This window comes from Alosa sapidissima, chromosome 1, assembly GCF_018492685.1.
Source record: "Alosa sapidissima isolate fAloSap1 chromosome 1, fAloSap1.pri, whole genome shotgun sequence".
Lineage (NCBI taxonomy): Eukaryota > Metazoa > Chordata > Actinopteri > Clupeiformes > Clupeidae > Alosa > Alosa sapidissima.
In genome coordinates, this window is record NC_055957.1 from 47618144 (window position 1) to 47630316 (window position 12173).

A 12173-nucleotide genomic window follows, 5' to 3' on the forward strand; every position below is an offset into this window, starting at 1 on the left:
AGTATGGAAATACCTCACCCCTGTCCTGTCCACCAGAGCCCTGTGGGAATTGGCTGGCCACAGGGCAGAGGAGCAGGGCTTGTTTAAGAACAATATAATCATGGCTCATCATGTTACCTAAGTGGAAGGGCATGGTCAAGGCTACAGTGGAGAAAGTCCAGACCAGATGACCAGTGACTCAGGGTGCATTGCTCTTCACAAAGAAGTTCACAAACCAAATGTCTCTCGTGCAGACAAACATTAGCATACACACACACAAACACGCACACACATACTGTACACACACACAGAGAAGCATGCACAGGCTAGCACACAGTCATTAAACAAGGGAAGCATGGCAAGGCACCTTTTTGAATTCAGCTCTGCACCTGTGATGAAGATGACAGTAATCCCTTCCATGAACAGTCTCACAAAAGCCATCCCAGCCTCGCCTTGCCACCAAGGAAACACGCTCCCCTCTAAATACTCCTAATGTCATTGGACGATCTCTTAAGTGTGCACGGATATGAAAGTCATTTAGCAAGGCTGTAATCATGAGATTAAGCACAAAAGCTGCCTCTTGGAGCTCTGACAGTCACAGAAGGACTCCTTAAGAATTCCACTTGTCTGGCTCGACTTTTGTTAAGCTCTAATTATTTAGAAAAACCACAAATTAGCCTATTTAGATACTTTGCATTTTTGTACAACTCAAAACAAGAAAAGCTGAGAAAAAAATGTTTAAAGGTTATTGGCATTCCTGTTGTGCCTCATCATTACAAAGGCAATCTGAAGAATAAAAGTAATAACGTCTTAAGCTGTAAATTCACATAGTTTATCAAGATTAAGAGCAATTGTCACCTTTTTTATGAATTTATTCTTGGGTGGAAGCTAACGAACAACAATGCCTCACAGGGCATCCGCTCTAAAAACCTCAGACAAACCCAGTGGCAACCGTCTAATCTGGATCAATCACGCTGAAAAGGCCATGGTGGAGAGAGCTGCCTAATTGACCGAGTAGTAGCCACTACATGGAGATTTTGAGAGGAAGAGGACGATCAGGGGGCCAACAGAAGACAGCACAGCTGGGCAGACCTAGAGACCAGGTGTGAATTACCACGGCAACAGACAGGCAATGCAATAGAGGAAATCACCGAACAAGGCAGCAGAGGCCTGTCCTATTGATCGCGGGTCAGTGGAGATGTTTGTAAACTGGTGATAATGCCCTCCTCTCCACTCCACTCCACTTCAGTCCTGTCCACTGGGTCTGCCCCGTCAGGAGAGGCTTTGACCTCCAAACGCGATTTCTATAGATCTGCTTTCCATTCGGGACCCCTGCTTCCTGGCCTCCCCCCGCCCACAGGCCTCTCAGGCAGCGACCCCCGGGCGTAACCTGATGCTGCCCCACAGGCCCTCTAATGCAGCCGTATGGATCGCTCAGCTCACTCCGCGGTGTCTGCGCCTGGCCAGGCCTAACCGTGTGGGGGAAGACAGTGCAGCGGTGACTCGGAGTCAGCCTCACCCCCTCCAATGGAAACTGAAGCCAATGGAGACGTGGGGACCATTCCACCCCCAACCCCCCCCCCCAAGGTTTTGGGGCTATCGTCACCCCCCCCCCCCCCCCCCCCCCACACTCCTGTGCCTTCTTTGACCTCCAAATTACCTAAAACACAGAGGGTCAAGAACGAGTGTCCACAGATCAATCCTAACTCGATCGATCTGCCAGGCCCTAAGCAGTGAGCATGATGCTCGGTGATGGTGGTGAAGAGCTTCTTAATCCTTTCATTTCACAGTGATGGCGTTTGACAGATAACCTTGCTTGAGCAATTTGAGATAAATGTGATTTGCCTTTGGTGAAGACAAAGTGGCGTCGAACAGCATCGTCTGCCCAGTCAAAACTACAGATCAAACAGTGAAGGGCTTCTAACCACAGGCAGCGATATGTAACATTTATTTGACATCAGGGCTGCAGTTGGTTAGCTTTGGGAAGACTGGCCTGCATAATCTACCTCTCAGAATGCCATCCATAGTAAACTTTATAAACAGTGGAGTTTTAAAAGGGCTTCGCTGCTACCCCTGCTGATTTTCCAGCATACATATCACTGTTTTACTGCCATCTGAGAGCACTTAGGAACATTTGGGTAATGCTTTGCTGTAACATTTGTGTCGGCGAAGCAGTACTGCACAGATTTAGGGCCTGGTCGTGGATTAGAACAATGGTGGAGGGAGGAGACACCACTGCTTTTAGTGATCATCTTGTAGTAATTCTTAGTAATTTTCTCAATGAGCCAGTGATGCTGATGAGGGCTTTTTTAAGCCTTCGCCCTGCACATTTTCCCATTATTGAGCTAAAACCCAGCCATGTTTCCCATGCACAGCAGGGCAGCCCAAGCAAACTTGAGTGCATTTAGACAACCATTAGGCAGCAATAAAGCCTGCAAAAACCAGTAAAATTGCCATAACAAAGTCATCCAGTTTTCACTTGTGTTGTCTCACTGGATACTATAACCATAAAAAAAAGAAATATTAGCTCTTTCAAACAAGTTCATCAAAATGGACATTAAATCACTTGCAGAAGTGGCCACTCTATATAAAACTGCGAGTTGACTTGCTCTGGCCCAAAAGGCCTTTAAATATAAAACAAGTCTCTTTTACGTTTTTTATATAAACCTGTTCACTTGCAAACAGTCACTTACCTGACACATTTCATAGGCAGTTTGCGGAGGCACAAACCTCGTGCAAAACAGGAGCTTTGATGAGTGCTATGGACAGACCTGGGAAAAATGCCAGGACATGGTGGTCATTTGAGATTTACAATCATTTAATTAATGTCAAATGTAGTTTACAAACGCAAAAGACACGTACCATTATCAAGAATATACAAGGACACAAATCATCTCACACAGTCATCTTGTGCAATCGGTCATCTTTGGGGCAGGCCATGTCAGCAGTCCAGAGGAGGGGGACTGGGGGGAGCAGAAGCATCAGCTTCACAACCTGGGTTGGGGGGGGGTCACAGAAGCTTGGGGGGGGGGCATAGGGAGTTTTGTCTATCATCATGGGTTCCCTCAGTCTTATGCATAGGGATATAAAGGTCTTCCCAGTAGCTCTGTATGTACTGTAGCTTCAGCGGTGGCTATAACTATAAGTGAGCAGCATTGCAGAGCTCTAAGAGGCCTTCTGTTTAATGCACTGTGCTGCAGCCAGACCAAAACACCTCAAAGGCTCCAATCCAGCCCTCAACATGGGTGTGATTCAACAGGGGGGGGGGGGGGGGGGGGGGGATTAAGGACTCTGAAATTACTTTAAAAAAACATATGTAGCTTTATTGTGGTGCCATGATCAGCAAAGATGTGTATTTCCCATTATATAGGTTTCTCTTTCCCCCCCTTGCTTACACCGACACAGAAATCACAGGATACATAGTTTTACAAAACACAAAGCACACTGCCAGGGCAGACTGACTGGAGGGGGTCCTGTGGGATTTCACCTCACACACACACACACACACACTCTCAATTGAAATTCAAACACACACACACTGGTCTGGAGTATTAGAACTTAGCAAACCTGTGCAATTCCCCACTGCACTGCTGTTTTGTAAAAACAACTGGCTAAGCCATTCTGAGACAGTAAAACTGCACACTAAAAAAAAACAAAAAACACCTTTGCAACTTCAATGAGATTCTTCCGGACATGTTGGCCTGGTCAGACTGTGTGTTAGTGTGAAGAGCTCCTGTGGCCATTTCCCTTCATGCACTGCTGATCGCTCAGTAGCGCACACATAGTCATATTTATATTACAATACACCAACAGAGTAGGCTCAGGAGGTACTGTGGGGATATTTAAAAGGAAATATATTGACTCATAGAAAAGTCAAATGGCATTAGATTTACTAGTTTATGACTGAATGAAAAATGTACACCATCTAAACCTTTTTAATTCCTAGTTTGAGTAGTTTATTATTATTAATACTTAAATTTCTTCCTGTACAATGAAATACAACTTCAACCTCAAGACAACAACATCTGTTTAAAAATACAGAGGGTTTTTCAGTTTTCTTTTTTTTTTTTTTTACCCCAGAGATTTCAACATAGCCCCAAACCTACCCATATCCCACCCGTACCCAAACTAAAACTGGACCTTATTAATATATACCTCTGTGGGGTTTATGAATGTTTGCATGTACGTGTGTGTGTATATGCATATGTATACATTTTAGAGAGTGTGTGTGTGTGTGTGTAAGTGTATATGTCAGTTTATATATGTGTGTATACAAGCGCTCTCTATGTCATTTACTCACAACACTGTAAACATACATAGACTATTTTACATGTGCTTGCACAGATTCATTGAATTTTGGTTGACTTCACTAGAACACCACAAAAGAAGAAATGCTGGGAGGAAGTAAATCAACAAGTAGAGAGAGAGAGAGATATGTAGAGTCCCACAGGAGGTTAGCAGTCGTCCATTTTGGTTTCAAAGCTCAGAAGTTGACATTTCTCTCTCTTTTTTTTTTTAACGTCTTCATTCCCCCCTTAGTTCCCCTGTAATTGTTCAGTGGTCAGGTGGCCGTGGAGCAGCGTGAGGAGAGGAGGTGAGGGTGGACATCGCAGCAGGAGTAGCAGCGTTGCTGGGAGCAAAGACGTCTCTTCCACCGAGGCCGAGGGCGGGGGGTGGGAGGGTGGTGGTGGTGGTTGGGGCGGCGGAGTCACACAGAGTGGTGGAGAGGGAGGGATGAGGAGGGGAGCAGAGTGGAGGGCGGAGCAGGAAGTACCAGGCGCTCTACCACAGACCACCACCAGGGGGCAGCTCGCTCTTTCTGAAGAGCAGTCGTTCAGGATGGACCGCATCGCAAAATGGACCCTAGGAGAGTCTGTTCCGTGGCCTGGTTCATCGGTCATCCCCTTTCGAGTTCTTTCCCCAGACAAACGTCTGTGTCTTACATTTGGAGAAATTAGGGGAAACCTTTAGGGCCTTCTTGAAGAACGAAAACAAATAACGAAACGAAACGAAACGAAACGAAACGAAACAAAACAACCCCCCCCCCCCCCCCCCCCCCAAAAAAAAAAAATACACTGAGAGTACTGGAAATTAGGGGTAGGGTGGGGGGTGAAGAGAAGAGTTAGCATCCAGTCGGTAGCCGTGTCTCTTCACAAGTAGACCCTCCGGAGATCCCCTGGCGACGTGATGGTGTTGCATTGTGGGCAGAGTTTCTTGTTTCCCTGTGGAAGAGAAGCAACAACAGTCAGTACCAACTCAGCCCAGCTGACTAGCTACTAGCAACTAGCAGCCAACTAGCAACCAACTGTGTCCTTTACCGAGCTTAATACAACTATAATAATCCAAGGGAAGGAGAGAGGACAAAAGTTGAAGGCCATTTCTAGGTTAACCATTCTCCTATAAAGGGATTCCAAGTACATTCTGTTCTTCAGCAATTCCTTGCAGGCATGTCTGAGATCTGAGTGGTGTGGTTGTATGTTTGTTTGTGTATGTGTTTGTGTGGCCTTAAGTTTATGGCAACAGTAGCTCCAATTGAGCTGCACACGAGGGCATCAAAGGCACCAGGTGTGCCAGGTAATCCACCCCCCCCCCCCCCCCAGCACACGCCCACTGACTACCACTCTGAGCCAGTGCCAGGGCCTGTAAAAAACAGCCCACACCATAAAAGGGCACAGGAGAGATGTGTGGTCTGACGGAGCCTCACACGCACAAACACACCTACTGGCACTGGCTGGCTCACACACACACAAATATACATAGTAGGACCATGACCAGCACGTCAGTGAAGCTTAAGCACTAATCCACACAGGCGCAGAGTTAAGACCAAGCCGTCCGCCTTCGGCTGCCTGGACTAGCGGTTTTGAAATGACCTGTTCTGGAACCACGTCCTCACACGCCGCTCACGCAGGCTAGGACACATAGCAGGCATTCCCACACGCGCCTAAAATAGCAGGGAATGCAGAGAAGCAGGAAAGAAGTCTAGCCAGGTCTTCTGTATGTATACAGTGTGTCTACAGTATATGTGTGTGTGTGTGTGTGTGTGTGTGGGTTGGGCACTACGAGTATGTTAAAGAGTGGCAGGGGTTGAGGGGGGGGGGCTGTAAGCAAACAGCTGTGTCTCTGCTGGGCGGCCGGTCCAGGGCAGTGCGGCCGTCTCCCGTGGCCCTCGCACCCGCGTGTTAAGAGGATTTGTGGCTCCGCTTTGGAGCGGCCGCAGAGCTCCGGCCACCTCTGAGCCCCCCCCCCCCCCCCCCCCGTCTCCTGGAGCCCGGCGCGCACAAAGGCCCCCGTGTGTTTGGCCAGAGGGCTGGAAGACAATGCGGCGCTCGGTCAACAGCGCGAGGCTCTCAAGCCGAGCCCACTGCACTTCTGACCGCATCACACCCAGCTACCAAAAGAGGAACCTCTTTGCTCTAAAGACTCCCATCACTGATTCTTCCCCACACTCTCCCTTTAGCCCAGTGTCCAGGCCAGAGCCTTTTACTCTGGGTCCTGAAGCAGGAGTGAGGGGGGGGGGGTGGCTGGGGGCTTGGCGTGTGGGGATGGTTCTATTTTTTTTACCTGATTTTAATGAGGCCAGGGTAAGGTGTGGGCTTCTCACATCGCGCGCCAGCCGCCGCTGTGCTCGATTAGAGTCATAAAGCAGCGGCCTGACGGGCTAACCAAATTACACGCATTTACTTTGATCAGAACGCAGAGAGCCCCACCGCGCCGCGCCGCCTTTATTGCAGTCTTCAGGCAACGTTTTAATGCCTGCATTAGAAACAAGCTGTAGGCAGGGCTGAGCGTGTACACACACACACACACACACACACGGGTATGTGCTGCTTTGTCGAGCCTTAATCGCAGTGCAGCTCTCGCAGGCCTCCAGATAAAAGGAGGGAGGGAGAGCGGCTGATTTAATATATTACATATTGGAAAAGGGCTGAGGCTTGGAAACATTTTCTTATTAATTGCTTCCGTGTGTAGCAGCACGAGCGCGTTAGCGCCTAATGCAACTAGGCTCCCTGAGGGGGTCTTCACTGGAATAATAATCAAAATGCACAAATCCACACATCCAAGGCTCAAGCTTGACTCAGTACTCAGTGTGTGTGTGTGTGTGTGTGGTGTGTGAGAGAGAAAAGTATATGTATGGTGTGTGTGTGTGTGTGTGTGTTGTGTCCATTTTGTTTTGTTTGGAAACTCCAAAAAGCTGCTGTGCTGGGGTAGTATTTTTTAAATGTGTTTTTTAAGTGTTAAGCTTGCGGCTAATAGCTTTGTGTTGAAAAGACTTCTGAATCCATTTCCTCTACTCTGGAATTCAACTAAGCAACGCTTCGAATTAGCTACTTCATTACCTCAAACCACTGGGAGAATACACATACTCGCTCTCTTTTTCTCTCTGTCAGTGTGTTTGTGAGAGAGAGAGAGAGAAAGAAAGAAAGAAAGAAAGAAAGAAAGAAAGAAAGAAAGAAAGAAAGAGACCATCCTGACAAACTGCATAGACTTGAGAGAGCCTCATACACTGCATGTTCACACCTGCACCTCAGTGTTTATTTAGACATTCAGAGAACTCTCTGTCCACTACCCCTGACTTCCCAACACCCTGAGAGAATGTCCACAAGGGGGGGGGGGGGATCAGTGCTGTGCTGTGCTGCTGTGCTGTGCTGCTGTGCTGTGGTGTGGTGGTGCTCGGGGTTCTCACCAGAGTCCTAAGCCAGCATTCCTCACAGTGAACGTGCCAGCACTGGATGGAGGTGAGAGGCATGGTGTAGGAATCCTGAAAAGGAACGCCAAAGACACAGCGAGAGAGAGAGAGCGAGAGAGAGAGAGAGAGAGAGAGAGAGAGAGAGAAAGAAAGAGAGGGGGTGAATAAAAACACAAGAATTCAATAAAAACAAAAGAACAAAAGATGCATCGAAGGCACATTAAACTCCAACATATGTACATACTGCACATACACACGAGCACACTCACAACACCAACCCTGTCAACAGCACCATGACAGACGTCACACTGGCAGTGGTGCTGGGTCAGACAGGCAAGCAGGCAGGACAGGCAGACGGACCCACGGAGGGGCGGGCGGGTGGATGGACGGGTGTGTGGGTGGGTGCAGGATGCGGTTGGGGGAGGAGGGGGTGTGTGAAGACGCGGGGTCAGGCGGGGGAGCCACAGAGAGCCTTACCCTACGGAGTGGGATTGGGAGCAGTTGCTTAATCCCACCAACGCTGCCGCCGCCGCCGCCGCTGCTGCCAGTGCCAACACTGCCATGGCCGCCGCGGGCACTGGCGCCGCCGGTGGTGGCCTTGAGGTAGCCTCGGTACCAGCAGTAGACGCTGAGCGGCACGGCCTCTGAGCCCCCGCGCCTGCCAGGGGCCACCGCGCTCTTGGCCTCGGGCCCTGCGGGGAATCGCTTCCGCTGCAGGGACAGGCAAGAGCGCCACTCAGAGAAAAAAAAAAAAACCAAGGAACATACGCGGTGGCCACTGGACGATACATACACACACACACACCCCGACACACACACACACACACACACACACACACACACTGGTGAGTGTGTTTTGAGTGTGTCTCCATTCAAACATAATCTATACACACACACACACACACACACTGAAGGATGAAAATGGCTAAATGAAACACACTCAAGGGGTAGGTGTTTTGCAGCTCCAAAAAAACTCAGCGCCATAAGAGTCTCTGATATAAGAAGAGAAGACTTTTTATGGCAGCTTGCTCAAAATGTCAGCAACCTAAAGGTCACAGGATTGTGCGGGGTCAACTGAAAGATCACTCATGGTGCGTCGACTTGCAATATCTGGGCTTGATTTTCACTGAGGCGAACAGCAGGTGGCAGTAGTCATCCACTGCGCAGAGTCCAGCTAGACAGGCTTCACTTCCCTGTCCAACTCCTGACCAGCACCACGGCAACATGGACACCCTCACGCTGGACACAGACGTCTGCTAACAGTGAAGATTCGGTGGGTGCAAATGAGTCACACTGATATGGATGGTGGAGATTAGTTTAGATGACCCCTCGTCTCTCTGGCCTCTGGAGTTGTGGTGGGCGGTGGTGCTCTCTAAAGCACCTGGAATCTGTTTTAATAACACGCTGGACAGAGAGGATAACCTGGCCGGTCCACTGCCACGAGCTCGGAGCAAGATTGGCAGTGGTGACAAATGAATCACGCGGACGCGGTGACAAGACGGCCACCGTGATCAATATGCAGCTCGGCAGTCCTCCTCACCCGAGGCCCGAGCTGACCTTTTGGGCTGGATGGCCACTGTCTTTAATACCAGCTCTTCCATACACAGAGAATCATAAGAGACAGCCCGCGCAGATGCTTGGCTGACACCCCACCTCTTCCTTCCTTGCCTCCCTCCCACCATCCCTCTCTCTCTCTCTCTCTCCTCCTGTTGAGGAGTCTGTTGGCCATCTCTCCGGTGGTGAGCGAGGCGGCACTCCAAAATAACTCTCGTGAGCGACCGAGCAGGAGACGGCGGGGGTTTTTCCAATCGGCTCGACCACAACTGGCCAAAGGAATTTGCAATGGCTCATAGACAGCGACAATGAATTGGACTCTGGAGAGTAGAAGTCCTGCGGCCCGTGGGGGTTGAATGAAATGGGTCACATAGCTGACATGCAGGAGTGTGAGAGGGAGGGGGGGGGGGGGGGGGGGGGGGGGGGGTGGTGGTTGCTCACAGCACAGCTTGTTGTTCTGCCACTCCAATCATGAATAAGACAGGATTAGGAGTGCACAGGAGGATGAGAGGAGCACAAGGAACGAACACACACACACACACACACACACACATACACTTACCATGCAGATGAGACACTTGTAGCGGTCTCCCCTGAGGATCTGCTTCTCCAGCTCCCGGATGCGAGCCTTCAGGGCTTCCAGTGTGGTGGCCGTCGAGTCCTCCGTGATCCTGCAGCAGAACACAGCGGAGCAGAGGAGAGGCAGCCTGGTCAGTTACCGTCCCCTCTCAGCCAAATACACTGACCACAGCACAACAACAAACCACTACTGATTCAATGTGTGAGGACCGAAGCAAAATCATTGAAATTACAATTAAGGTATTCTGCATGAGCAGACACACACACAGACAGACAGACACACAGACACTTTATATACGGCATGTTCCAATGCCTGTGGTTCTCATGCACTTTAAATCATAAGGATGACAGTCCTTGCTTTGTGCCATCTGACACCGTATGATAAAACCCTCTCTGAAGCATCTGCGTGTTTATCGTTGTGTATTCTCTAAGGCCCTGCTCTGGCCCTGAAAACACACACACACACACACACACACACACACACTGACCCTGAACAGCACCCCTCCTCCCAGGCTCCTGTGTCACCTCCTCGGCTCCCACTAAACATCCTAACGAATGCCCCTGGGCTGCTGAATGCACGTTTAACACTGTCCACAGCATATGAACTCGCAATAACTAAATCAATATGGTGGGCATTGATTGTGTGGTGCGGTGCTTGGCGAGATGTTTATGGTGATCCGCTCATTTTCCAGCCAGATGGAGCGCTGATCTACAGTATTGATTGGGCGTCTCTCCCAGGCACGGGCCGGCTGATTAGTGCCCTGCCTCTTCCCTCTCCGACCGCCCGCCTGCGCCAATGGCTTCATTTATTACAGGAGAGCAGCCTTCCTGAGGGCTGGCTCTTCACACCGAAAGCATGGACACACACATCGTAGTGCAAGCACATCTTCACACCAACACACCAGTACAAGGACAAACACTACAGTGATCGCACGCATGTACATGCACGCACGCACTAGCTGGATTGTGAGTAGTGGCCTGTTGTTTATCAGCAATAAAGCAAGAGGCCACTTAACTCTTGAGTGAAGTGAAGTTATGTAAATGAGGGGGGTGTCACTAGCTGGTCTCATTAACTGCTTTCAGACATAATATGTGGACATTATGTGTGAACGACGATGGTTGAACAGGTTGAACGTGGTTGAACATGCACAGAAACAGAATCTCAGCATGTTCTTCGTTCTTTGTTCAGACACAAGCTCATTTACATAATGTCCTTTGGAAATACCAGGAGGGGAGTAGTGTAAGAGCCGGCTAAGTTCGGAGTTCCAAATGTCCGGTTATGTTGTTCAGATACATGGCCCAACCGCTTGACATCTGCAGAACATGCAGACTTACTGAAGGCAACTATTGAGAAACAGCCTCCCTGCTCACAGGACACCACGGCACAGATACGGAGATACTGGGCCCAGACCTGACCTCTGGTCAGAAGTAGCACACCTCTGCGCTGGCATTGGAGAGGCTCCCTCCCACAGGGGGGCTCTCAGAAGCAACAGCATCAGGGAGGAGAAGGACGGCGAAACAAAACGAGCCAGCAAGGGCTCAGGCTACAGTTTCTTACTTGTTCTGGTCTCTTTATGGAACAAGCTTGCATTGCTGTTAAGCTCCAATATAAAATCGAAAAAATCAGTTGCGCTAAAACTGCAGCTGGTTTGGTTCGGTTTTCTTTACTGAAAACTCCCTTGGAAGCAGTTGGACCTTGGACCAGATCCGGCTGATAGAATCTCAGCTAATGAATCCAACTTCATAACACTGACGGAGCTCCATAACACCCATAGCTCACTACTGGGATGGAAGACAAAAACTGGATCCAAGAGTCCACAGCAGTGGAACTACCAGGGGCTACGCCAGCGCCTCTCCCCCAGTCCTGGAGTGTCAGAGTGGGCAGAGGGGGCAGGACGGAGACCTTGGGCAAGGAGAACACGGGGCAACTAGCCCAGTTCGTCTTTCTCTCTCTATCGCTCTTTTTGGCCAAGGAGACCGCAAGACTGTCCACTCTTCTCTCACTGCACTCCGCTCCGGGACCGTAAACTTTTAAAATCTCCTCTTATTAGTGGCCAGCTTGTAAAAAAGCATTTAGCCTTGATTAGCGTGCTTGCTTATAAAGTGGGCAAGCGGCTACGCGCGCCCATCCAGCCTGCCTGCCTGCTGTTTTCTTTTTAACGGCTCCATAAAGAGCTGCCGGTCCGTTCTTTCGCCCGAGCAGACCAACGCCACCGTTGGACCCCTGCACCACTCCATCCCATTCCCCAACCCTCCCCTTCCTCCACCCGGAGTAAAACTTTTCCCCAATAAAGTCAAAACCCCTTTAAGACACCCGCACCACCATGAATATTCATCTGCCAGTGATTTATGGAAAACCACATTCTAAAAGTTA

The 12173-nt window shown here is 49.6% G+C and overlaps 1 protein-coding gene across 8 annotated transcripts in view; it reads right to left on the reverse strand.

Annotated features, from left to right (window-relative positions):
* Nucleotides 1–3276: 3276 nt before the first annotated feature.
* rnf220a (ring finger protein 220a) overlaps nt 3277–12173 on the reverse strand; it is a 138140-nt gene continuing 129243 nt past the window's right edge. For all 8 annotated transcript variants that reach the window (XM_042104311.1, XM_042104284.1, XM_042104293.1 and 5 more), the window contains 3 exons: nt 9783–9891; nt 7664–7738; nt 3277–5201 (listed from right to left, as the gene is read on the reverse strand). In XM_042104311.1, the coding sequence (XP_041960245.1) occupies nt 5130–5201; nt 7664–7738; nt 9783–9891 (256 nt within the window). In that variant the 3' untranslated portion in view covers nt 3277–5129. The remainder of the gene's footprint in view (nt 5202–7663; nt 7739–9782; nt 9892–12173) is intronic.